Source organism: Xiphophorus couchianus, chromosome 8, assembly GCF_001444195.1.
Source record: "Xiphophorus couchianus chromosome 8, X_couchianus-1.0, whole genome shotgun sequence".
Taxonomy (NCBI): Eukaryota; Metazoa; Chordata; class Actinopteri; order Cyprinodontiformes; family Poeciliidae; genus Xiphophorus; species Xiphophorus couchianus.
The window spans coordinates 26,788,487-26,814,805 of NC_040235.1; the positions used below are offsets into that span (position 1 = coordinate 26,788,487).

Genomic DNA, 26,319 nt, shown 5'->3' on the forward strand with positions numbered 1-26,319 from the left:
TTAGTGTCATTCTTTGTAGAAGTTCAGTGCAAATATTGCACGTGTAAACTGCAAAACTAAAAACCTCCATTTGTTATTCAATAAAGTTAAAAATATCAGCTGTTTTTTTTTTTCTTTAGCCAAAGTTATTAACAGTCATGGTGGAAGGTCCAAAGAGCCACAGGTTGCAGACCCCTGATCTGGAAGTTTTCATTCTTATTTCTTATTTACTATTTCAAATCCAAATCTAGTGGCTTCAGTCAGTTTTTTTTCTCTCACCCTGAGAAAAGAGCTAGCACTGCAGGGCCGCACCAGCCGACCCCAGAACCACGCTCTGAACCGACTCCTGGAGGAAAATTCCAACCCCAGGTTTTAACGTCCATCTCTCTTTGTCTCCATAAAACTCAAAAATGTCTTTACCTCCAGCTGTGTGTGAACACCAGGCAGGCAGGGGGAACGTGGGGCTGGAAACCTTCTGAAGAAGCTTCTCAGAGATCCAGAAGGCCGGCGGCGGATCCGGGGAGGGCCAAGTAAAAACGTCCTGCTGTCACACAGACACCACCACAGACTTACACTGGGTATGACTGAACGAGGGGGGCATGTAGCAATAGAACCAGAAATAGAGCAACACACACTTAAAGTAGCAGCACACAACGGCTGGCAGGACACTCTATAAATATCAGCAGGCGCTGGGCGGGGTGGAGGAAGGGGATACAACCCTGTTTGGACAACTGGCTGACATGGATCCTCAGGAAAACACGATTTAGGGAGACAAACTGCCAAGAAAAGTCACTTCTTATTGTCTGCATTAATTATTTCAACACTTTGAGTCTTAGGTGAGGAGATCCAAAAAACATATGACCAATCGACCGGACAGAAAGTTAAAATCAACCCCTCCGTCCCACCAGACCGGCTTTAGAGACGGAACCTGTGAGTTCTGCTAAATGATGTGACAGAGGCTGACAGGTCACCTGATGGAAGGGGAATGATGGCCGCCCGGCCCGGCGGGGTCCCTGACAGGACACACTGCACATGTGCAGATCTGCAACTCATCAGCCGTCTGCTGTGACTGACAGCTACAGGTGGGGGAGGGGGAGGGATGGAAGGAGGAGCCTGCTTATTTCTGGTAGGAGGAGACAAAACAAGCAGAAAACCCCCTCACTGATCACAGTTATTACAACAGGAGCCGGTCGAACCGGTTATCACTGAATGGGCTTTCATATGAGTCGCTATTTTTCCTGCTGTCAATGTTTCCAACAGGTTTGCTGTGACATGCTCGGCTTCCAGGAGGGAAAACATTTGCTTCCCTTTGTGATTTCTTATTTGTTCACCAGATTTAAGAAAAGAGAGGACCTTTTTGGCTGTGCGGTTGACCGTTGAGTCGTGTGTGAGTTGTAGTCTCCCACAGACAGAGATCCTGTTGCTTGTTGTAAAAACTATTTTACCAGACAAGCAAACTAAGCACACACTATTGTTAGCACTGCAGCACAGCTAGCTGCAACAAGATTGTAGAAGTGCTTATGTGAATGCCAAACGGACGGAGACAGCTTTTTTGGAAATGAAATGATAAAATAAGTTCAGGAAGTGGACAGCAGGGCATTGGAATGGGGAAAACGTATATTTTTTCATACTTCATTTTCCTTTAGCACTCTTACCCAGCTCTGGAAATTGATTGAACCGTGATTGATTGCTTTACAAACTGATCTGAATGTCCTTCAGGAAAGCTGAGGCTCACAGGAAACCAAGCAGCCAAGGTTAAGGCAACCATCAAAGCAACCTGGGCCAGTCACCTTTTAGCCACGCCCAGATCAAGGTGTGATCTGTGTCTGTGTACTTCAGACACAAAGTATTGAGGTTTTGGTACATGGATATTCTTTTTTAGCCGGTCCATAATATTGAATAAAAAGTTCTTTCAAGGGTCAGTATTATGGAGCTTTACCTTATATTCTAAAATGATTCCCTCATCAGAAACACACCTGGAGTGTTGCTTTAATTTCTTCAATTCCTTCAACTAATCAACTAATTTGTTGATTAGTTGATAAGATTTCCCCTGACGAAAAAAAGGCTATCAAAAAAAATGAAAAAATAAAAGCTATTTACGCAAATCAACCCTTTTTTTGTTTGTTTGAGAAATCCTTGAGTCTCCCGTGGCAACCATTCAGCTGTGCAAAACGCCTGCTCTGCCTTCGAGGACGACGCTCCTCAGAGCTTCTGCTTCAGCTCCCCATGACTCCTCCACTCAGCTCCTTCAGACTAGCCAGCAGCAATCAGCAAACACCTGGTGGAACGGAGCACCAGCTGAGCTCATTATAGGAGATACCTCTCAGAGCAACACTGGTAAAAAGGTTAAAGGGTCAATAGAGGAGCCATGTTGTGATGTCACCCTGAAGGTGGAGTCCCAGAAAGAGCAGGAGTTTCTTAAAGAGACAGAGGCCCAATTTCAAGGCATTAAATCAAAAAGTCACATTTCTTTTAAGTTGTATTTGATTATGCAACATTTTTATAAACAACTGAAAGCAAGAGTTATTTCATTGTGCTACAAAATGGAACGATGTACCTGGAAATCACACAATACTGTCCCTTTAAATATGTTTGATGTATTTTTCTTCAGTTCTCATCAGTTGTTGAGCACAATCTTCAAAATTACAGAAATAAAGACTCGGAATATATCATTCTGTGTATTTTGATTGTATATACCAGCTTCAATTTTTTTTATAACAAATTTGAGATTAAGTTCAAATTTCCACCTCTTGGAGAGCAAATCTGTCGCAGACACTGCAAGGCAACCTGACCCACCATGATGTTTGACCAAGGCCTCCCTGAGAGGACACCAATGTATGATATACACTTTTGTTGATTAGTTGGCATGGGGACTATGAGGAAATGAGACAAAAAGACTTCAAATGAGTCAAATACAAAATAAATGCAACATGACAAGAGGCAACACAGAAAAAGTCGTTTTTATTCTTGAACTGTTCTTACAAGCAGTCCAACACGCAACTTTCTATCTCAAAAACAAAAAAGAATCCTTGAAATAAAATAAACTTTAGAATATTCACTGAATAATATCAGTCAGATAGCAGTATTCTTTTTTTCTTCTTTTACCTTAATTTGAATAACCCAAAAGCAGTAGTATTTGTGTTTGTGGCGTGTGAAGACGAGAAGAGTTTCAGACGGGTGTAAACTGGAGGGGTTTTCTACAGTAAGCCTCGGCCCAAAAGCTCCGACGTGTGGAGGAGAGACGTCGGCTCCCGGCTCCCCATGCACACAATAAATATGAAAAAAAAAATGAAAAAAAAGCACAGAGTCTGGTGTCTGAACAAAAATAATCATCTGGAACTCGCAGGTACAATATCTCTAATAAGTCTTTTTTTTATGTGCAAGATTCAAGCTGAAGTCATCACCACAAACAATTATACTCACATCAACATCCCCGACCTCCCCTCGACAAGTTCATTTTGTTTTCTACATTAAATCTTTTAAATAAACCTAGAGCGTTTTGTCATTTCATATACACATATATTTATATATACTATATATATTTTTTTTCCTATATGCTGTCCTTTTTTAAAATCGCGTTGAGCGTGTGTCTGAGGGAGGGAAATCTGTGTGTGACGTAGAAAGAAAGTAAAACGTCCACCGGATGGCGATACGAGGCGTTAATGAGCCTCACGTATCTCCCAATACTCACGACTTACACACAGTGTGGAGAGAGAGAGAGAGAAAACTTTCAGGAACAAGTACACGGAACCGGGCGGTGTGTGTTTTCAGAATCCCCCGTGGCAACCCGAACACACTAACACACACACACACGCCGACACACAAACACCAGTGGAGAAACGTTTGGTCACAGTTTTGTACCCTTCTGACAAAATCTCCTCCTTAAAAAGTTTGTGAGAGTGGACTTTCAATCGTTTTGTATGCCGACATGTCCGTAACGAGAAGCAAACGTCCAACTTCCGGTTAGTTCCACTCCTTCATTTCAACAACAACAACAAAAATTTCAACATAAAAAGTTATTTGGCACATTTAACAACTGGTAAGTAACACATTGGGCTAAAAAGGTGCAATGACATAACTCTCAATGAAAACAATAAAAACCATTTTGGTTTATAAAAATAAAAGACACCTTAAGAGGTGGCAAAAAATCTCTACAACGTGATAAGATTTCCCCCTGACGAAAAAAAGGCTATCAAAAGAAAATGAAAAAATAAAAGCTATTTACGCAAATCAACCCTTTTTTCTACTGAAGCTTTTCGCATTACAGTTTTGCAACAAGGACATTGTACTGCATAAAAAAATAAAAACCCTGAAATTACAATAGATTTCTCCTTCCATTGCACATCCTGTAACACTGCGACAACCCGTCCCGTAAACGCCCCGGTGCTCGACATGTTTCAGCCCCGACCGAACCGGGTCATGAAAAACACAACGCACTAATGAACGGGAGCTGAACAGACAGCTGATGTGTTCGGCTTTCTGCTTTAAACGTGACATGATTTAAAGCTGACTGGATGAGCTGAATTAGCTTCGTCTCTCACATTTGCTCCAGATATGGCAACTGTAAAGTCAAACTGAAGGAGCTTTTAAAAACGGCGTGCAGCATTTCAGAAAGAAAAGATTCCCTGTGCCTTATATATAGTTAGGACATGCAGCTGACGCATACTAAAATGGAACGAAATTAGGTGAACATTTTTAAACATTGAATGTTTTTAAATGGAATACAGATTATGAAAATTACAGACAGAAATGTGAAAAGTCTAACTTTGACTTCGTCCCAGTTGGACTTGAGAAAAGGCTCTACTTCAGTCAGTTGGTTTGCACAAACAAACTGAACAAGTCAACAAAGCAGCATTACTGACCAGGTGTGTAACAACTTCTACACCGAAGAGTGTTATCACTCAAGTGGATTAGCAGAATGACTGTGGTGCTTTCAATTACTGGAAAAAAAAATCTGACTATTGGCCACAAGATTTGGTCAAAACAGAATATTCCTCATTTAAGCAAAACATGAGACTCTGGTATGTCGGAGACTCTTATTGTGGAGTGAGAACAGAAGTAGTACTTGAGTGTGTTGATATAGAGTTGGCTAAGAAAGACTTCTTTTTGGCTCGCTGTCAGCACTATAGAGGCTGGCGACATTTTCAAATAGCTTATGTGGAAGCCTTTTGGAAACTCAATAGAAAATTGCAACTGCAAAACCGCTAGCTGCTAATGATGCTAATGTGAGTAAAGTTAGGAGCTGAAGATGCTAAAATTAGCATCATTAACCACAAGCAACATTGCAGGCTAACATTGGTAAAGTTAGAATTATTAGCCACAAGCAGCATTAGTGGCTAATACTGTTAAAGTTAGCATTATTATTGTTGAGCGTCATTAGCTCCCAGCGTTGCTCGAGATAGCATCAGACGCTACAAGAAATATTAATGGCTAATGTTGTTAAAGTTAGCATAATCAGTTGCAAGCATCATCAGCGGCTAACGTTGGTAAATTTAGCATTACTAGCACCATAAGATGTTAATGCTTCTTACAGATGGCTTTTCAGTTTTTTAAGGTAGCCTGGACAGTTTGGGATTTCTTTTTCTTTTGTCCAATACTTGGGCTGAACCTAAACCTGATAATTCTGCACAATGCGATTTCTGAAACCTTTATTTTGTCTGTGAAATCCCAGAAAGGGAGCATTTTCACTTCTATAGCGGTTCTTATTAAACCATAGCGATTTTGTCAAACCTGGACTGATATTTTCTAAACCAATTACAAATTCCTTAAAACCGAAACTGTCATACCACCGTGGACAACAAAACAAAAAAGGGAATTTGTAGCTTTACCAAAATATTGCTAAAAATCTTGAACCCAATATTATGACTATACTTGAGAGCTGGATATGTTGTTATTGGCAGACTGTGTAGCAGGTTGGGTTTGGTCCTCCAGGCGCCTTCAGAGGTCAAAGAGCAAAAGCCAGAAAAATAAAAGAAAACCAAAGGTTGTAAAACTTTCTCTCAGCTTCAGCTCCTCCTCGTCCAACTTGTGCTCACTCTGACAACAAACACCGGCTGAACCTGCAAAGCCACTAGAATGCGTGTGTCTGTGTGATGGCATCGTCTGGAAACAGCCCAGCAGAGGTAACGCAGCACCGACACCTGCTCTTCCACACACACCTTACGCCCTCACACACTCTGCAGAGAGAGAGAGACCATCCCCGTCCTCCTGTGTTGGGGTAAAGCCTTGCGAGGCTTTTGGACAGGCAGATAGAGAGGTCCTCCGCCAATGCAAACACACTGGACCAAAACATGGGATGCACAGAGAAAGGGTTGTTTATATACACTGAACACGCCCCGCCCCTCCTGCGAGGCTTACACACGTCATCATCCACGGTTACCCATCCTCAGGTACATTGGTCTTCACAGTTCCCATGGCAACCCGTTGCTGTTTGACAGCCAATGGAATCTCGGTCGCCATGGAAACTGGCTGGAAACAGGAGCCAATCTGAAAAGAGTCTGTTGGTCCTCTTGTTTTTCAGGACTGGAATGATAAATCGGCCGCCAACAAACACCCTGAGAGGGTCCGGAGGGACGGGGAGCTCCCACTGGCCGCTCAGGTGACTCAAGTAAAATATCCATGTTGGCACTTTGCACACTTCAGTAACTGAGAGGAGGGGTTGGTGGTAAGAGGTACGGGGGGACAGGATACAGTCGAGCAGCAGATTTGTTTTTACATTCCCCGCAGTAGCCCCGCCCCTTCTGCATCGCCTGGGAAAGAGGAATTCTCTCTGATTGGACCTCCTGCTGTATCTGACGTTTAAAACTCCATTTCGTTTCGCAGTCGTTTTTCAGATTCTTCCAGGAGATCCGGTTCAAGTGAGGAGGGGTGACCCTGGAGGTGCGGGGGGATGAAGGAGAGCCGGGGAAGGTGGAGGACCGGTCCGACAAATCCTCGTCACATCCATGCAGAGGGTTCTGCTCTCCTTCAGTCCGCCCCGCCCCGCCTCTCCTCTCCGTGACTGGCAGAGTCCCGTGGATGAAACGGAAAAGAAACCGGTGAACCTCCTCTGATGGTGTGTGTGTGTGTGTGTGTGAGTGTGTGTGTGTGTGGTGGCGTGGGGGTGTGTGTGTGTGTGGGTAAGGGGCTGGCAGGTCCACACACACTGCGAGGCGTCGCCATGAAGTTGGGGCCGATGTCTTGCAGAAATGATGTGGTGTGCAGAGTGTATGTGTCTACATGTTTGCGTGAGGGCGTGTGCATGTATAGATATAGAAAGGTATGTGCTCCTTTTATTCACAGGCCGTTGCTGTTGCGGTGTGTGAGCGGCGGTTTGGAGAGCTCCACCACGGCGGCTCGGCCTTTCCCGATCACCTTGGGCGCGCGGCGCAGCAGCTTCTGGGCCTCTGTGAATGCCTCGTTCAGCTCCTTCTTCCACTGCACAAACTCTGGGTCACTCTGAGGGAAACGCAACGGAACGGGTCAGCAGGGCTCAAAGCGTCGCTGGTTGGAACGGACGGAACGAGGAAGCCACCCACCTCACACTGCAGGACGAACTGCTTCCCTCCTTTGATGCGCAGCAGGATGCACTTCTTGTCTTTAACCTGCGTCTCTTCCACCGACACAATCTGCTCCATGGTCAGCAGGCTTTGCTGTGAAAAAAAGTCGATGAGTAACACATGAGGTAACATGAAGCGTCAGAAATTTTTTGAGGCCTTTGCCGATTGGTTCCAGAATGCCTAGCCTCAAACCAGTTCCTTACATTCTGTTGGAACTGCCATCCATGGTTCTAATGAAACATTAAGATTTTAAATAGGGGTGCAACGGCTACAGTTTTCTGGCCGATCACCGATTATGTCAATAACAGATTAATCACAATGAAGCGGATTAAATGTTTCAGCCCTAATCAGAACTGGTATTGAGGATTTTTCTTAGGACTGGTCTAGGGACACCACAGGTTGTGTAAACGGACGAGTGAGCTCCTGGGCAGCGCTAAGGGAAGGCTGCTCTTCATCTAACTGCAGCAGGAGGAAGAGGAGGAAACACACGTGCTGCCAGGTGGAGAGCAGGGAGGTGAAGCAGACAGCAGAGACACTCACCCTGTCTTTTACCATTTTTAAAGTCTTTAGCCACTTTTCCTTCAGAGGTGAGACGGGACAAACGAGCAAAGAGACAAACAAGATTTTCACACACACACACACACAAACACACACATAGAGAGAGAGACGGAACAGACAGGCGGTGGGAAAGTGAAGCGCGATGTGTCTGCACACTCACCCGCGACTCGCCCTCTCCCCTCCACTCCACCCGGTTGGGGAACAGGTAGAAGTAGCGGCGCTGCCACTGGGTGAGGAAAGGGTTGCCCAGCTTCAGCATGTAGCCGTGCATTATGCAGTCCTTCCCAAAAGCATAGTCTGTGCACACACACATATACGCTCACGGTTAGAAGGTGACACAAAGTGTTCTGGATAAGCCTGTCACAATAAGCAATAGATCAATTATTCGCATTATAAATTAAAATGGGTTCAATAATTTCAATTTGCATGACTGATCCTCTCTTATCTACCTAAAACTGGATGATAAACGTTTTCAGTCTGATGCTTTGGCCTCAACTGGCCCCTTTGGTTACAGAGATTTCATAATTCATTTTATTTTGTTCATTTGTTTTGGATCTATAAAATGTCCTCCAGTTTTAGTGTTAAACATCTGGTAGAAAATAAAGTTTATTGATCTTGGAGAAGATGTATTATGCATTATTTTATCATTACCATTATGTTACATAAAAATGGTTTGAAAACAGCAACATCATCCTTTACCGCAATCATTTCGGGGACAATTTATCGTCATGGTGACGGGCCTGTTTCCGGGCCAGCGGCCTTACCCTCCTCGTGGCCCAGCTGCTTGTTCTTGGCCCTCTTGCGAACCTCTATCTTGTCCGTGTCCAGGTTGACGGCCTCGTACACAGTCTCAGCCACCTCCTGCTGCCAGCGCTCCGATATGACCAGAGGGAAGTTCTTGTACAGCTCCTGGTCGCTGTCCAGCAGCTGCAGTGAGACGGACAGAAGACAGAGCAGCAATGCCACCATGACAACAGGACAAAAAGACAAAGAGCAGAGACTCTGCCTGAGCCAAGCACTTCATCAGACTCTGAACCCAGCTGCTTTCCTCCGGCACCTAGCTTGGTCTTTAACAGTTATCTGTTAACTCTATAGGTTTGCTTGGTTAGCAGGGACAAAAACCTGATTTACTTCCTGCTGACTTAGCATTAAAGGTCATCACCACTGTTTTATTTATGATGGCACTTGACAATATGCAATGTCTGTTAATGGTTTATCAATTGATGACCGTATGTTGATTGTATGACTTTAAGTGTTTTTATGATGTAGAACACTTTGAACTGCTTTGTTGCTGAAATGTTCTATACAAATAAACTTCATTAAGTGATTGAGCTAATGACTGTTAGATACTGCAGGTCTTCAAATGTAAAAAGTACATCATATTAAATCAGTCATTATTTATTATGGAGCTGAACTCTTTTCTTTGCTTAGAAAAATATGTTGTCTTTCATTTGGAGAATATGAAAATTATCTGATGCACAAAACGTTCGAGATAAAAGGTTTTATATCTACTATTGTGGCAGCTCTTTACATGGCTCCCCACCCAGGGCGCCCTTCAATCTGGGGTCAACATTTGAAAAAAACTTTCCCATCAGCGGTGCTCAGAAAGTCTTTACTAAGTGCTTGTTTGCATGTAAAGTCAATAGTGAAAGGGCGCCTCCTGGTGTTTGGAAAACAACCGCAGCGCATTAGGATGGCTGTCTGAAGAAGACTGACTCTACAATCTGACATACTTTGACTAACCCAATCTGAGCTGGAAGATTCTACCCCCAACAAAGAGTTGTTCAAACACAAGTTGAAATTTAAATGAAGAATTTATCATTTGGTTGCCGTTTCCATTAGAACCCCCTCAAACAGAGAGAAGACTAAAATGGACAAACATGAACTAAATCACTGGATTAATAGCTCATTTGTGAAATATTAGCATATTTATTAATTGTTAATATTAGTAATAAATATTTCTTACTACTACCAATTATATGAAGTGATGTATACACTAATTCTTCTACAAAAGGATCCTATGAACACTTCAGTCAGATAACGCTGAGCAGGTCATTTTCAGATTTCCACCAATTTTACACTGAAAATCTCGACTAAATCTTTTGTGTCTTTCTCAAAGCCACAGAACAGGTTATTTCTGGTAAGTTTCATGATTAGCAGCTCGCTAATGAATAAACTCTTTACTCCACCAGTTAATTGAGAACTCTTCAGGTTTCAGAGACCGTTGCATGTAGCAGTGGCCTTTTTTTTTTTTTCAACCTATCTGCTTCAGGTGAAGCTAGGAGGATGAGATTCTGAAACGTATAAGACGATGGGAGACTCAAAGTCCTGTCAGCAGCTGCAGTGGAAGATAAGAGGATTAGAAATGAGGCGTGCAGATGCTCCAGGAATTGTTTTACCTTGATGCCCTTGGTGTCCTCCTCATCAAATGAGCCGATGTCAAAAGCGTCCGCGGCATTCACCTCTCCTCTGGGCGGGATTAAAGGAGGGGGGTACTGCAGGGCGGAGAACAGAGGGACAACTGTCAGCTGAAACAATCACACAACGCTAAGAAAGACACAGAGAGAAAGAGGAACAACAAAGCAACAACTCTGTAGTGCTGTGGTAACCATAGAAACATCCACCTGACCAGATCTGAGCTACAAACAGAACATAAGAGTTGAGGCAATTTAGTGCGACTCCCTGAAAACCGAACAGAAACGATGCAGATGGACATGCTCCATCATTTTGGAAGGTTATCAGTGATTAGTAAAGCATTCAGTTCTTATGATCCTCCAATCTGGAGCAAACTTCAAAAAAACTAAAAAAAACCCCACCAGTTTACAACTGCCTTGGATTCATAATAACTGGAGCATTGATCAGTATATTTGATGTGAATTTGCTTGGTGACGTTTGACAGGATGTTATGTTAGCTGCTCATTTCATAATTGGTTACTACATGGTGTTTTTAATGATGCAAGGCATTTTGAACTGCTTTGTTGCTGAAATGTGCTATACAAATAAACTTGGCTTAATTTATATGTTCTTAAATAAAGAGTGTTAGTTACTAAATGTATTTTCTTCTATCAAAATGAAAGCAAAAACAAACAAAAAGAACTTGAAAATTATAATAGATAAGGTCACCAAATCCAGCAACTTTTGACTCAAACATGGCTAAATATGCCAAAGTCTTTCAAAAAAAAGTTTTTCTATTTGTTGCTAAGTTTTTTTATTTTTATTTATTATTATTATTTTTAGGAGAAAGTGCTTTCAATTTTGCAAGTTTGGCCCACAGAGTATAAAGTCTGTACACCTGTGGCCTAGATAAACATTATGTCTGGACAAAATACCCAGAATCATAAAGCGCACATATATTTAGTGGGAATGAACCTGGGTCTCATCAGAAACGTGACGGAGCTCACTCACCTTCTGCAGGTACACCTGCTGCCAGTCGATACCTTTGAAAAACTGATGCTCCTTCACCTCTAGCGCTCTAGATGGGAGACACAACAGATGCCTCATTTCAGCACAAGGTGGCAGTGTTGCCCACATTGCCGGTCTGTGACAGCTTCATCCGGTCTGTAAAAGGCCCTGATGTAAAATGACAGCACTGACTTCACCCATCACTCAGTGCACCACGACTCATCTACTCATCTCAGCGTTTCACAAAAGTGAGCACGCCCCTCACTGTTTGGTTAATGTTTTATCACATCTTTGATAAGTTGTCTCAAAGATAAATCACTTTTATACAATGTAAACACAGCCATTCATGACTGAAATCTACTTACAAAAGATGCAACACAAAGTGATCGTCTTTTCCAAGCTTTCTGATTTTCTTCTATTGCCATGGTAACTACATCGACTCACTGACTTGCGCACACCTTGGTGCAGCCAAATCCGCTGTTAATTGATGTATTGAAACTTGGCTGGATACAGCGAATAAAGGCAGAACTAGATAATGTTTTTATTGCTGAAAACAGAAAATATTTTTCAGTCTTTTCAACCGAGTCCTTGAATGGCTTTAATTTAACAAAGAAAACATTTGAAGTTGTGGCTCTACAATCTGGTTCCTACAAAAAAACAGAAGTGAATATTTGTTTAATTAACATGGTTCATGTTTAGGTTATTACTGAATAGGGAAATAAAATGAACTTTTTTGTTGATTTTAGATTTCAACATGATATTTTCTGGCCCGTCAGTATTTTTGAGCTGAAGGTTTTTGGCCCATGCGACAAAAAGGTTTTGACACCCCGGGCCCATCTAGATATCGCCGTTGATGTGAACAGACATTTCATGTGAGTGTTTGTCGTACCCCCGGCCCTGGCAACCGAGCCGCTTGGACACGTCTCTTTGGAGCAACCCCTCCAGCAGATCCTTGAGCTCTGGGGTGAACGAATCTGGGAGCTCCACATTCTGCAGGGAACAGACAGGAGACAGAAAGGCACGTTACAGTCGGACATTATGTCAAGATAAACCAGCATCATTTGCACCCATTACCATTTTTTGAGAAAAAAACATCAAGCCATCTGCTCCCAAGGAGACCTCAGTGTTCTTGAATAAATCTTTGCTACCTATACATATTGTCTTCCATTAAATTAGGCTAAACTTCTCCTGTTGCAGGTCAATTGGGTAACTTTATTTCTAACAACTGGCACAATAGCAAGATTTTTTTTCTTTTTCTGTTTTTTATTGTATACAAATCTCCTCAGTACATTTTAAACTGCCTGTTAAGATTTCTCAAATGTTCCAGGTTTTCTTCCAGGTTGCTATGATTCTGGTCCATTCCTTCAGGTTTCAAAGCCTCCTTGTGCTCTCAGGTTTTTGTCACTGAGGTCAGTGGTCACTGTTCGGAGGTCAGGGCTTTCAGATGGACACTCCATAATATTAACTTCACTGTCATTAATCCATTTTGTTACTTGTTTGGTAGAACTTTCAGAGATAGAATAGAATAGAATTCAACTTTATTGTCATTGCACTGTCACAAGTACAAGCAACGAGATGTAGTTTGCATCTATCCAGAAGTGCTCTACGAGATATAAATATTTATTTACAGATGTACAAGACCATGTATGTATGGACTATAAGGGATTATAGCATTTAAGACCATTTTAAGACCTATATGTGCCTAAGGCCTTCTTAGACATGTCTGTATAAAAATTACTATTTCCTCCACATCGTTTAAAAAACGATCGTGAACACGGGATCAGTTTAAGAAAAGGTTTCATCCACATGAACCCGTCAAATCCGCCCCTCAGCGTTGTTTTAAACATGCCAAACCCATAAGGGCAGTGTAGCGCAATCCTAAAACAAGTATTTGTTGCAGACTGTAATGCACGAGACCCTCAATCTCCACTTTCCCATGAACACAAATAGCGTTTTCTCAAGTCTCCACTTTGGTCAGAGTTTTTAGAAATAGTTGTTTTTATTAATATTAAACTTTTCAAAACACATTAAAATGTATCCATTTACCCAGATATCCAGCTGTGTGTGGAGTAGGCCTTAGCTTTATCTTCCTGTCTGATGTCCTGAGATGATCTCTGGGACACAGAACTGCTCTCCTTGGATAAAGATGGCTGAATAGTCCCAATTTATTCACTCTAGCTTGCAATTGAACAGATGACTGTGCTACCATCAGGCATCTGGAGATTGTGAACCTGAACCTGACTTGTGGTTCAGGTTCAGTTCTGATTTCAGTTAATTTTTCCATGATGTCACTCATAGAAGATGTTGCTTTCAAAAGATTAAACAACATTAAATTATCTCCTGGGATTGGCTAAATTGCTTCAGACACATACCTACAGTAAGTGTACACACTTTGAAGAAAGAAAGATATTGTCAAAGAATATCTTTGTTAGCTTTAGTAATCCTGGCTGGCATAAAAAGAGGAAATGTTCCGATTTAATGTCACTGAGGGACAAAAAGGATATGCCTGTATGTAAATATCTGGTTTCAACTCAAACAGCTGTGCTTGTGTTTCTTCCATTGATTTTTGTCAACATCTTTCTTTATCCCACTTCGAGAGTCAGACAGGTGTTAGAGCAGAGTTAATCCTTCAGCCAGCCAGCATTACTGTGGATTATAGAGATGCAACAGTGGATTCCCAAAATCAAACGATAAATGGGATTACTGCAAAGTTCAAGCTGCATCTTCGTTCTAAACGGGACATTTGTTTGGACAGCCGTTATAACGGTATCCAGTTTCCATTTTAAAGAAATTAAACGGGCCGCTGAGTTGAGGTTGATCGACTGAGTTGTTCTTTACAGATGATGACGTCTTCACAAACCAAAATCCCCCATTTATGCTGACCACATCTCTGTGTTGATACTTGTAGGTTCTATGAATTATAGACGTGGATAAATGTCTTTGTTCTCTTTTTACTTTTTAAAATAAATGCTTCTTCTACAGAAAATGATTCATATAAAAACAATCCGTCTAATCTGATTGACTTTAGTCTGTGATAGAGTAAACAATTACAACCATAGTGTAAGGAAATATTTTGTTGTTGTTGTTTTCTACAAAGATGCTTTAAATTAGTATTGACCAGTTTGTTGGTACCCTAAAGAAACTATTAGTGCTGCTGTTACATTCATGTTTCAAGTAGAGGTGAACTGATAAATCAGCCCTGAATTCCTTAAACTTGGGCTGAGAAACTGATTTGATCTGTCTCCACAAAGGTCTGAAAATCAGCAACTGACAAATTTTGCTGTGAAATAAGAAGGCTGACCGATAGACCCGCCCACAGCCATTACAGAGACAAACTTCCACTAGGTACATTTGTATTACTGTGTGCATCATTCTGAGACCGGACCGGAGAAAGCAATGACTAGTTGTGTTTGAGGAGCTCAGAGAGACGATTCTAGATATCCATGTTAAAGGAAAGGGCAAAAAGATCAACTTCAATCAGCTTCATGTTTCCGTGGTCAAAGCTGCCAAAAGGAGAATCAGGAGAAAGCAGCAAAACTCTCAAGGTTATAGTGGGAAACGTAATCCTACATTGATCAGGTGGATAGTGTGGATGGTGGAAGAAGAGCCAAGAAAACCATCCAAAACTAACCAGATTCCTCTTGGTTAAGAAGAGCATTAATAGGTTCCTCTCCTATGAGAAAAACAAAAATAAATTCAGACTGGAATTCACCTGAATGTGTGCTGATGGGCTCCACGGTCTCCCCAATGGTCAGTCCCATCCGCTCTATGAAATGATGTTTATAGCAGTACACCAGACCAACAGTGAGACACAGAAATCAAGTTGGGTTGGTTTGGGAGATACTTTGCTGTATCTGGTGAGGGGAACCTTTGATCTGAACAGGGTCTAATTAAATCTCATCCAAGAGCCAAAACTATGTCCAGAGTCAAAAAGCTCAGTGTCAGTCACAGATTATGACCCAAAACTCACACACAGCTAGGAGCAGTCAGGAAGGGCTGAGAATTAATTATTACAGAATAGTTTGTTCTCTGCGATCTGCCCAGATCTGAATACTACTGAACATCTATGGCACGGTCTGGAGCTCCAGTCCTCACAGACAGCTGCATTCCTGGTGCCTTGCACCTAAATAAATGGGCTGAATCATCAGCATAAAGTCCTGATATTGGCCTAACTATTTGGTCCAGGTGTGTCAAAGCAGAGCTGTGTAAATGTTACAGGACAGGAAGCTGGAGGGCCCTAAACTGTGGGAAAACCTAAAAACCCCTTGGTGGAGATGGCACCCCAGAAACCTGAAACGACCTGAGCAGATTCTCCTGAAGAGTAAAATGACCAAATGTAGACGTCTCACTGTGAAGTACTGAGATCCCGAAGAAGGTGATGCTACTAAACATCTGAAGGGTCTAATCCTATTCATTTGTTTAATTATAGTATATTTGGACTACAAGTCACTGGGTTTTTTTTTATAGTTTAGCTGGTCCTGAGATTTATAGTCCAGAGTGAGCATAAACACTCTGGACTGTTTTTTATTTCCTCTTCATGACCTCATTTTTGTTAATCCTTCCTGACGGACATGAATGAAGGGTCAAACTTTCTGGATATTAGCTGGCCGGAGTTGAAGAAACGACTCAACAATCAGATGATTGAATAATGTGCTGTGGTACAGTTACGTCTCCACGTCCCGGTAAAGGCCAGGGAGGCGGGCGTTGTTGGTACATCCGCCTCTCTGTCAGACTGGATTCACTGCAGGTGTCTCCGCTCCACTGCACACTTATACTCCGGAGGTGACAGAGTTCGGCAAATAAGCTACATAAAATAATTTACTGAATCAATTAAAAGTGAGGTTCTGATTTGTGTTGCTAATCGAATAAACAATAATTGTATGTTTGTATAATCACTCCTACTGACCACTAAAAGCTTTTTTCTCCCAGTGAGCACGCACAAAGTCACACACCGATAAGCAGATCTGTAGGCAACTTGGGGGCACATTGACATATGATGGAAGTAGATAAGAGCTACTCTTTGAGCCGATCGACCCTGCACAAACATCTGTTTATGTCAAAGAAGCTACAAAAACCAGAATACATGTCGCAGTCCCACAGACAAAAAGTGTCACTTATTTTCTTGCTGCACTGCTCTGAGCTGCAACCTGGTAGTGAGGAGCCAGATTGTCTCCTCCACCCAACAGCTCATTTGCAGCAGCGTGTTGGTCTGCTGCTGACAGCCTTTATCTGCCGTTTCATGGAGATGTTTGAGAGATCAGAGGTGCCAGCGTCCAGGACCCGCTCCATCCATCTCTGCCCAGGTCTCTGCTTCCTCTGAGTTCATGCAACCAGGTCATTCATCATGCTGAATAAACACAAACATGCACCGGGTTGGACGTTTAGAGCAGGACTGCAGTCTTTCACAGAGCCACTGCTGGTCATCTCTGTAACACACCCAGACTAGGATTAGAGGATAAACCAGATTAAGTGGCTGGATTCCAATCCTAATCTGGATTTATTGTGATATGAAAGATTAGACTTTCTCTGTTTAGAGACCTTGCTCTGCTAGAGAGAAGGGAAAGGGTGCAGCTCCCTCTTCCCATTCCTTACAAGTAACACAACTGGACTTAGACACTGGGATGAGTTGTATTTCAGATGCGCAGCAGCTGGTGCAGGCAGAGCTGCCGCGATGCTTCGACACGTCAAGAGTTCAGTGTGAATGGAGAGGAGGAGGCAGGCCAGGATAGGTGGGCGAGAGCACATATGTCACAGTGTGGGCTCAATGGATGTCATTCATCCTGAGCGTGACCCGTGACATCAAAAAGGCCTGGCAGCATATTCCTCTGAGAGGCTACACACACACACCCACACACCCACACACGCATATTGTTCTTTAAATCATGGATGGTTGAGGATTTCTGCCAGTGAATCTGGCCAGTGATCGTTCATTAGCTGTGTTTTCATTACAAATGTGCACAAAACTTGGTCCATATTCCATTAATGTCGAAAAACACAATTACGCAACTGCTGTTTCCAATTAAATATCAATTAAAATGAGATGTGAATAAGTTCACGCATTAAGTCATGAAAATAGAGCCGCACCATGATCCATCCTACCACTTCCTGTCTTCTTCATCTTTTCCGCCAGCAGTAACATAAGGTTGATCATATGACTTGTGATGTGAAAAAGTGTTTCCATTGCAGTTTTGCACAACACACTAATTTCAATATAGCTGAAAACCACCTCATCCTAGAGCAAAAACGTTTTTGAAATTGGTGTTTCCATTAAACAAATTTATTTTTGTAACCCATATTTACATAATTCTATGGTTAATGGAAAAGCAAAAAATAATGTTTCACACAATTCTTTTAAACAGGGTCTACAGCTGCAGTAAGGCTGCAGCTAACGATTATTTTATTAACTATTCTGATGATTTATCAATTAATCAGATAAAAAACTGCCACATTCTGCCAATTAACCACTTTTTATATATTGATATATTACATACTTTAAAATACAAACAATTCAATTTCTTTTTTAAATAACAGTGTAAAAAGAATGCAATAACAGCATTTGTTTAAAGAGCGCTTGATCATTTGTAGCAAAACATGCATCTGCAGATAAAAAATACTTCCATTATCAAAATATGAAAAGCTCAGCCATTCCTGTTTAGCTTAACGTGAATACATAATAGTGCTTATCTGATGATATTTTTTTGTTAATTTGATAGCAAAAGGTGCTTAGAGTGAAATTATTTTTTTACTGGGTTTGAAACAGATAAAGCTAAAGCTGCCACTTGAAGAGTTTTGGGTAGAACATATTCACACAAAAAGCAGCATTCAGTTTTAATGCTCCACTAAACTGGAACAAACTTCCAGAAAACTGCAGAGGAGCCGAAACACAGAGTTCCTTTAAATCACAGCTAAAAACAACCCTGTTTAGAGTTGCCTTTAATTCATAAAAACTGGAACATGGATCCACATATTTGATATGTAATTGCTTGATTATTTTGACAATGGCATATGACAAAACAGAAAAAAAAATAAAAATTTTAGATTCCCCCTTTGAGTAAGATTAATCTAGAAGTAATGACACATTTGAGTCATTGTCCAAAACAACAGGGCTCATACGAGGACACAAACGGAGCATGAGGAGCAGCTAATACTCAGACCCATCTGCCTCAATAGTCAAGGGGCAGGAAATGACGTCATACTGGAAGTGAACGAGTTCCAGCTGCGAGCGAGGCTGGGACTGAAATCTAGTTTGTTAAAAGACGACAAACCCTCAGCAGACTTCCTCTTTCTTCCACGGCGCCGCTCAGGTAAGGACGGGTCGCTGGACTTACTGTCCTTCAGATGTAACAAAAACTCCCAGAGAATCTCTGAATGTAGCATCGGTCCATGGGAAGGATCTGAACGCCACTCTTATGTTTGCTGTGCGTCTGTTATGTGTTTACACCTGTTCACACAGCAACACACTGGAAGCCATTTTAGCATCAAACAGCAGCATATATAAGGGAACGAATCATTTCAAAGTATTCCTTTGTGTTGAATTGATTTTTTTTTTGTAAATTTCACCAATTAAATTTTTCAGTGTAAAGTATAAAACCCTTATGCTTTATCACATTTTAACATGTTAAAGCAAAAATAACATTTCCGATCATATTGTCAGTTTTGTTTTTAATGGTGAATCAAAATTCTTATGATTACTTTTTCACGATAAATGAAATGTTCCAGCCCATGTCTGTGGCTGGAACATGAGAGGCAGAATCCTAAGATTTGATGAAAAGGGGAACTTAGCCATATTTCTGTTAAAACCTTCATCTAGAGAAATAATGAGACACTTCAAAGCCATTAGGCCACTGTCACTCCCTGCACTGTCACTGTACCAATCATATTTGCACACTTCAGCTGCCATGGAGGCAGACGAAATGCCTCTGACCCAGTGAGAGAGTGCCATCCTCTCATGAGAAACACAGACGGATAACGGAAACATTTCTATCTGAAGGACAACCATCAACCTGGTTATGGCTCCCTTGGAGTTTCCTCACATCGGTTGTTCAGAAGAGTCCAACAAAAAAAAAACATGCATTTAGAATTGAGCACAGACTCGTATCGCCTTCTACGTTTATAGCGTGTTTACACAGAGGAGGTCTACTGTGTAATGAGGGGATATCTGCAGCTTACCATGGTCAGCGTCATGCGGTCTATCTCATGTTTATCTTTGGTCTTGTGCTGTCTGAAGGGGCTGTGCCTGAAGACGACAGAGAGAGGAGAGCCTGATGTCACCAGCTGGAGACAAGTGGAAATGGGAAGGAAGAGTGGAAGCGACTGGGAAGGGTGAAGATGGTTCAGGGTGAACAAATAGCTATACACACACACACACACACACCCCCACACAAAAAAAAAACACCGCCGACTCGGCTTCTTTTCAAAACATGTCATGCTCCGGCCCCCTTAGTTAAAATTTAAAACTGTGCTCAGAAAACGTCCAGCCCAATAATTCAGAAATGGTAATTTGAAGTGACCCAGATTTGACTGGGTCTAATTAGGATGCGGAGGAGGAGACAGTTCACATCCTGGAAGAAAACTTCACCATCACACTCTCGCAGCTCTCTTTTGTGGCACTTCTTTTGTTTTGCTGACTAATTGGAAGTATAATAATTATTGCAATCAACTTTAATGGCTTAGAAACTTATTTTATGACCAAAAAAAAGGGTATATTCACTGGATTTTTGCACCGACGTAGAATGATCAACTTATTTGAATGCATAGACGAAGCTGTGAAAGTTCTGAAATCACCCTAAATGTAAGCAATAAAAGAGCAACACTTGTGCTTAAAATCACTGTCTTCTTGTGTTGCCAACGGTTACCTCTAAATAAAAGAGTGGAGTAATCATTGCTTAGGAGAAAGAAGACTTCACATAGAAGGAGACTACTGCTAATAATGTTAGGCAACAAAGAGTCATTTTCCTGATTAATGAGAACTTCAAGCTGCAGTAAAGAATGGTGTGTTCCATTTTTAGTCAGAAATTCCGACTTCCCAGACAAAAAAAAAAAAAAAAAATCCACTGCAACGTCCCCAGTAGTCGGACTTCCCACTGGGAAAGTGGGAGCAATTCCGACTACCCTCAGTTACGTCTTCTAGGACTTTGAATTTTAATATGGCCGCTCCTCGCATGGGAAAAATAAGAGAAGGCCACCTTAGTCCAGAGCTGCCTCTCATTTAAGAGGAGGCTTCCTCATAAATGTAGCCATGAGTTTAACAGATACAGGGTGGGATCAAGACAGTCTCCATCTTCTTCGGACAATCCAGGTACTTTTATGATCTGGGTATGTTACTGTGCCAACATGGTAAAGAACATTGACTTTTCAGATCTATAACCAAGATGTTCTCAAGATTTTAACCCCACTGAGAACCTTTAGGCAAAAGCCAGCAAACTGCAGTCATCTCCAAGCACCAAGGAAATCAAAATGGACAATTTATTTAATGTTGTTTTAATTTTTTTAATTTGACAAGTTTACAGGAAGGTTTTATTTAAGGATTTTTGGTTTCTAGAAGTCTGGTAGGCAGGACACCCCTGGGTGCCTAGTGACTGTTAGTTTTTCATAAAATTTGGTGAATTACAGTAAATTTGTGATTTAGCTCTGGGGACAACACTCTTTTTTCCATGGTTTGGTGATCTATGCCTGATATTAAAATTGGTTTGATAATGTTAAACGGTGACAAAAAGCAAAAACAGCATAAAATGGAGTAGATACTTTTTCTTACTGCAAACTCCAAAGTTTTAAGTAATGACTATATCCTTTACATTCATATTCTAATAAAGAGTCCTGTATCTAAAAACTCTATTTTCCCCTCATACTGGAAACAGTCAGCTTCTCTCTCAGTCACACACAAACTCTTCTTCTTTAAGGACGTGGATCCAAACATCAATGGAAATACACCTCACTCACTCTCTCTCACACACATACACACACACACACACACACACACACACCCTTTACCTGGATTTTGGCCTGCTGGGACCAGACCTCTGGCATTTACACACTCTAGATCAAACACACGCACACACTCTCTCTCATATACAAACAAGATCAAACACACACCAAACAGAAGGCGGGCGGGTGAGAGGAACTCGGAGAGAAGGGGAAGTGAGCATATTCAAAGAGGCTCACACAGAGAGCCAGGAGAGGTTTCAAAGCGGACAGGACGTCAGGATGCGGAGGGAGTGGAGAGCACGGAAGAGGAGGAGGAGGAGAGCAGCGAGGAAAGCTGGAGCTTTTTACCCTCTGAGGAGTTTGAAGAGCATGCAGCCTAAAGAGAACCAGTCTGCGCTGCTGTCGTACGCCGTTCCCTTCTGAAGGACCTCTGGAGCCATGTAGCCATGAGTCCCACTGTGACACACACACACACACAGCGAGTTGGTGATTTACAGAGCAAGACAACCAAACAGGAGAGTGGAAAAATGTGACCGGATGTAAAACATTTCTAACAAATTGGTTTGAAAGGAAATGATTTAAACTCATTAACTGCTTCTACAAGAAGAAGAACAGAAACGGTGAGACATCTGCTATACATGCAAGTCCAACTGATGCTGTACAGAAATCAGCAGCTTGTTTTTATTTTTATTTGTGTCAATGCTTTAAAATACATTCCTAAAAATGTTGGATTCTTTTGCTGCTTCCTGAATTTCTGCAGATTACAAGATGGAGTCGGTTTATCTCCAGAACATATTAGTCACATCATCCCTGCAAGCGCATTTCATAATGAGTTTGACAAATAAACAACAGTTGCTGTTAGTGAATGATTCTCAAAAAGCTAGCTGGGATTTCTGGACTTTCTGACACTGCAAACCAGACGTCACGGCCTTCTCATCTCCAAAACCCCAAATCATTCCAAATAAAGGTTGTGGGTGGTAACAGGTGGTCTGTTTCTTAAATGCACTTCTGACTTATTTGAAAAATTTTTTATTTCTACCAAAAATACAGACAAAATAATGTCCAAGATATTTTTATTAACTTGATGTAAATTAAATTAAAGTTAACTTAATTTGATCTTCCAAGTTCAAAAGTGGTCAAAAAAATAATTTTAACACACTTTCCCTCATCACACCAGACATTTGACAAACAAAAATGTCTGTTGACACACCCACGGTGTGTTCCTAATTTCTTAAATTAATGGGAGGGTGTAAAAGTTACCAAAGTAATCATAATTCCAAGTACAAAAATGAACTACAGGTTTTGTTTAAAAAATAACTCAAGTACATCTTAACTGTCTAAAGAAGAAAACTGAATTGGCAGAAGTTATGATTTATAAAAATTCAACATAAATGGCCAGAACACCAGACATGTACACATTGTTCCAAGAAGCATTTATAAAACCGAAGGTGGTATTTACAACAGACAGAAGTGTTTACAAATCCAGTTTAGAGCAGTGAAATGACCTGCATTTTACCACTCAATTCATTTTTAATCCAAATCTTTATTTATGGGTCATTTCTCTTAAATAAAGTAGACTAAATTATCTCTCTGAACACAAACAACTGACAGGTCAAACAGAAAAAAAAAACTCTTTCTTTTCCATATTTATCACATTTTTCTTTTATATATAATTATTCCTCCATGTAAAAAAAAACCCATTAAACCAGCTGCAGAGACCTTAAATATAAGCAGAAATCAGTATCAGCCAATAAAAACTAAAGAATCGTCACATCTTTGACGCTCTCTGCTCTGTGAAATGAGTGAAGCCACCATTTTAAAACCACCAAAGCGACAAAGCCGCAGATAAAACATCTCTTATCGACCTTCTTCCTCCTAAGAAGTAAACGTTTGTGAGTGTGAGGCACTTGCACTTACACGCTAGCGTGGGGCTTCTTCTTGGAGAAGTCGCAGGCCAGGCCGAGGTCTGAGATCCGAACGTGGCCGTGTTCGTCCAAAAGGATGTTGGCCGGCTGACGGAGGACGACAACAAGCAGAGGTTACCACTTCACATTCTGAGCAGACGCAGACAGCAGAATTCGGCCTCCTGTCCTGGTTTCCTTCTGTGACTCTCTCGCTCTTTTTCACTCTGCAGCGCTCGGTGTTGACGTATCATTCGGCTTGCACTCGACTGTTTATGGAAGCTCTGAAAATGTTCCCTGAACTTCTGCAAAATCTTGGCTATTGTTATGGCAACCCGTCCAAACAACAGAACCAGAGCTAAAACAGGGGAAAGGATGAAAACAAGGATTTTCATGTGGATGGGTGTAGTTAAAGCTTGTTGTTCTGCTCTATGCAGTGGCAGCAGGTAGGGGAGATCCCTGACAGACACCCTTTATTCATACTTTTTTTCTACTTCTATTAATGTAATTTAGGCAAGATAAAAAGCCTTACGTCAGCTGTCAAGGTTCATCCTGTAATTTGATATTAAAAATGTACCAGGCAGTGTTGGAAATTAAATGAAACTCAAAGAGCAATGACTAGATTTGAATTATTAAAATCTCCGATTGGCAGTAAAGGGAAACGCTGACAGCCCAATAGAGCGCCCCCTGTGGCCTGGCTAGATGTGGTTATTCAGTGTGGAAAAACCTGTCCCCCTCCTCTCCTCCCTGTGGGGGCGCTGCAACAAGAACTACTGAAAGAAATGACATGAAAACATCTGAAGAAAATACTGAGTACAATTTCAGTCTTCATGAAATGTAAGCAAATATGGAGCGGAGTCAGAGTTTCGCGATTGGAGTATTTCTTCTTTGTCTTTGGTAAAAGACCACATGCCATTTCTCTAACAAGTTTGTTTTGGTTGCATTTACCCAGAATGCCCTGCGCTGTAGTGTACTTCCTGCTTTTGGAGCGCTCTCTGGTTCACTTGGTGTTCACATATGCATTTGAACCAAGTCAGAGTTCACTCTAACCATACCGAGATACAGCAGGCTCTTTATGGCGCATTGCAGCCGTTGTAATTTACAAAACTTTAATAAACAATAAAAACTGAACTATTGCCTCGTTTGTTCACAGAACATGGAGATATTAATAACACTTACCAAATAGGAAACCATAGTTTGCTACATTTTATGTTATGGCTCCTACAGTAGCAATTACGTAAAATTAAATTAAAGAAATTTGCTTTCATGCATCTTGACAAAAAACAAACTGTTTTTAGATTTCTAACTAGGAAGTATACATATTTTATTGGCAATTTTCTCAGCTTTAATTTAATAACAGAAATGTAAATATATAGACAGAACAGTAAACAAAAAATAGGCTTATGAACATTCATGTGACAGATTAATTCACATCCCACATTAGAACCGTCACTAGCTATAGCAGCTAATCGGTGTTGTCCTATCTGGTAATATACATCGATGTGCTTGATGCCACTTTGGCATTTCAGGATCAGCGGCTCACCTTGAGGTCTCTGTAGACGACGAAGCGGTTGTGCATGTGCTCCAGGCCCAGGATGATTTCAGCAGCGTAGAACCGCATCTCTTTCTCACTAAACACACCGTGCTGGGAGAGGTGGTAGTGCAGGTCGCCCCCTGAACACACAGGAACAGTGTATCATAACACTGATAACGACGTGCTCTAAGTTTTGTCTGAAGAGTGAATATCGTTGAGGGCGGGAAGGAGCCCATCAGCCAGAGTCGGGTTGTGTGATCCAATCGGCCCGTCTGAGGATGAAGCCTCAGAGTTTGATCTGGGATGATGAGTCAGAGGTCAGCCTACCGTTCATGAGGTCCAGGATGAAGCAGAGCTTGTCGGGGGTGTGGAAGGCGTACGTCATACACACGATGAATGGGCAGTCCTGGAAGGAAGACAGACACATCGTCATCATCATCAATAAGTTTAAACTTGTTTTCATTCAGTGATGCTGTTACATCTTTGATTCAAATTCATTTCCTGATGATCCCACTGTCACTGGGCTGGGTCACCATGTCTATCACCATGGTGACTCAGACCGGTGCTGACCTTCCATCTATCCTAGACTTTTACAGGTCAGTGATATCTGTGCAGACATCCAGGACACAAACTGTTTAGACATTTACCTTTAGGTTTCCCTCAGCCTCTCTTTCTGATAAAAACAATGAACATCTTCCAGCAACTCTCCTGTGAAACCAAAGTTACCGTTCCAGTCTGTGTACACACACACACACACACCACCCCAGCAAAGCTGATTCTCATTGTAAATGCAACAACAGTTATGTGTAATTTTAAAAAGTAAAAAGAGAAAATCTGGGGATCTTTACTTGCTTAGTTTTACAATTTATTTCATTTCCCTTTAGAATCAATAAAGTATTTTTGAAGAGAAAGAAGTGTAAGAGTGTGTATAGATAAGGTGACTAGAGTGTGTGTGTTATCAGCTCAATGCTCTTTCTGCAAGTGTCTTGACCCTGACTGTTAGATTTATCAAAAACCTCCAGACTATTGTTCCCAGAACAGCTGCTCAGAAAAGTATTCACACCCCTCTTACAGGCTGGTTCTGGTTGGCTGCTTACAGCACCTGTACAGATTTGGCACCAACAGGCTTCCTGTCTGATTCTGCACCGCTGTTCATAGTGGGTGATTAAAAAACATAACTGTTCTGAGTTATTCACTGTATTAAAATAAACACAGCAACACTTCAAGTTAAAATTATTTTCAGATTAAGACCCTACGGTGTCGACTGATCCACTATTCATTAGCTTTAGTCTTTAGCCTAAACGATGTCAACACAATGAAACACCTAACGGCTCCTTGGCAGGAAGAAGGCCGTTTCATTCTTCACTGTAAATATTAGTGTTAGTAGTAGAAGGACACAGCCTGCTGCTGCTTAGCTCAGACTTCCAGGTGGACAGAGTGCATTCTACCTCTAGGGATTACAGCTGGTTACATTACTACTCAC

General features: G+C 41.5%; 2 protein-coding genes and 1 long non-coding RNA gene across 6 annotated transcripts in view; 1 reads left to right on the forward strand and 2 right to left on the reverse strand.

Moving 5' to 3' along the window:
- The window catches only part of myo18b (myosin XVIIIB), a 48,547-nt gene extending 47,967 nt beyond the window's left edge, over nucleotides 1-580 (reverse strand). For 2 of the 3 annotated variants that reach the window (XM_028026595.1, XM_028026594.1), the window contains exon 1: nucleotides 400-580. The gene's annotated coding sequence lies outside the window, so the exon portion shown is untranslated. The remainder of the gene's footprint in view (nucleotides 1-399) is intronic. The other variant, XM_028026596.1, reaches the window with a different exon arrangement.
- A 2,340-nt stretch (nucleotides 581-2,920) lies between these two features.
- Nucleotides 2,921-26,319, reverse strand: part of grk3 (G protein-coupled receptor kinase 3) — a 73,733-nt gene continuing 50,334 nt past the window's right edge. Inside the window, exons 10-21 of one of the 2 annotated variants that reach the window (XM_028026597.1) lie at nucleotides 25,164-25,242; nucleotides 24,846-24,976; nucleotides 23,319-23,413; nucleotides 21,750-21,857; nucleotides 19,647-19,713; nucleotides 12,367-12,467; nucleotides 11,481-11,547; nucleotides 10,475-10,570; nucleotides 8,840-9,002; nucleotides 8,236-8,372; nucleotides 7,497-7,610; nucleotides 2,921-7,416 (exon numbers count right to left, since the gene is read on the reverse strand). In XM_028026597.1, coding sequence (XP_027882398.1) covers nucleotides 7,255-7,416; nucleotides 7,497-7,610; nucleotides 8,236-8,372; nucleotides 8,840-9,002; nucleotides 10,475-10,570; nucleotides 11,481-11,547; nucleotides 12,367-12,467; nucleotides 19,647-19,713; nucleotides 21,750-21,857; nucleotides 23,319-23,413; nucleotides 24,846-24,976; nucleotides 25,164-25,242 — 1,320 coding nt within the window. In that variant the 3' untranslated portion in view covers nucleotides 2,921-7,254. The remainder of the gene's footprint in view (nucleotides 7,417-7,496; nucleotides 7,611-8,235; nucleotides 8,373-8,839; nucleotides 9,003-10,474; nucleotides 10,571-11,480; nucleotides 11,548-12,366; nucleotides 12,468-19,646; nucleotides 19,714-21,749; nucleotides 21,858-23,318; nucleotides 23,414-24,845; nucleotides 24,977-25,163; nucleotides 25,243-26,319) is intronic. The other variant, XM_028026598.1, reaches the window with a different exon arrangement.
- On the forward strand, nucleotides 21,864-22,382 carry LOC114150252 (uncharacterized). Its single transcript, XR_003596694.1, has 2 exons — nucleotides 21,864-22,021; nucleotides 22,162-22,382. It is a non-coding gene; the product is annotated as an uncharacterized LOC114150252 (long non-coding RNA).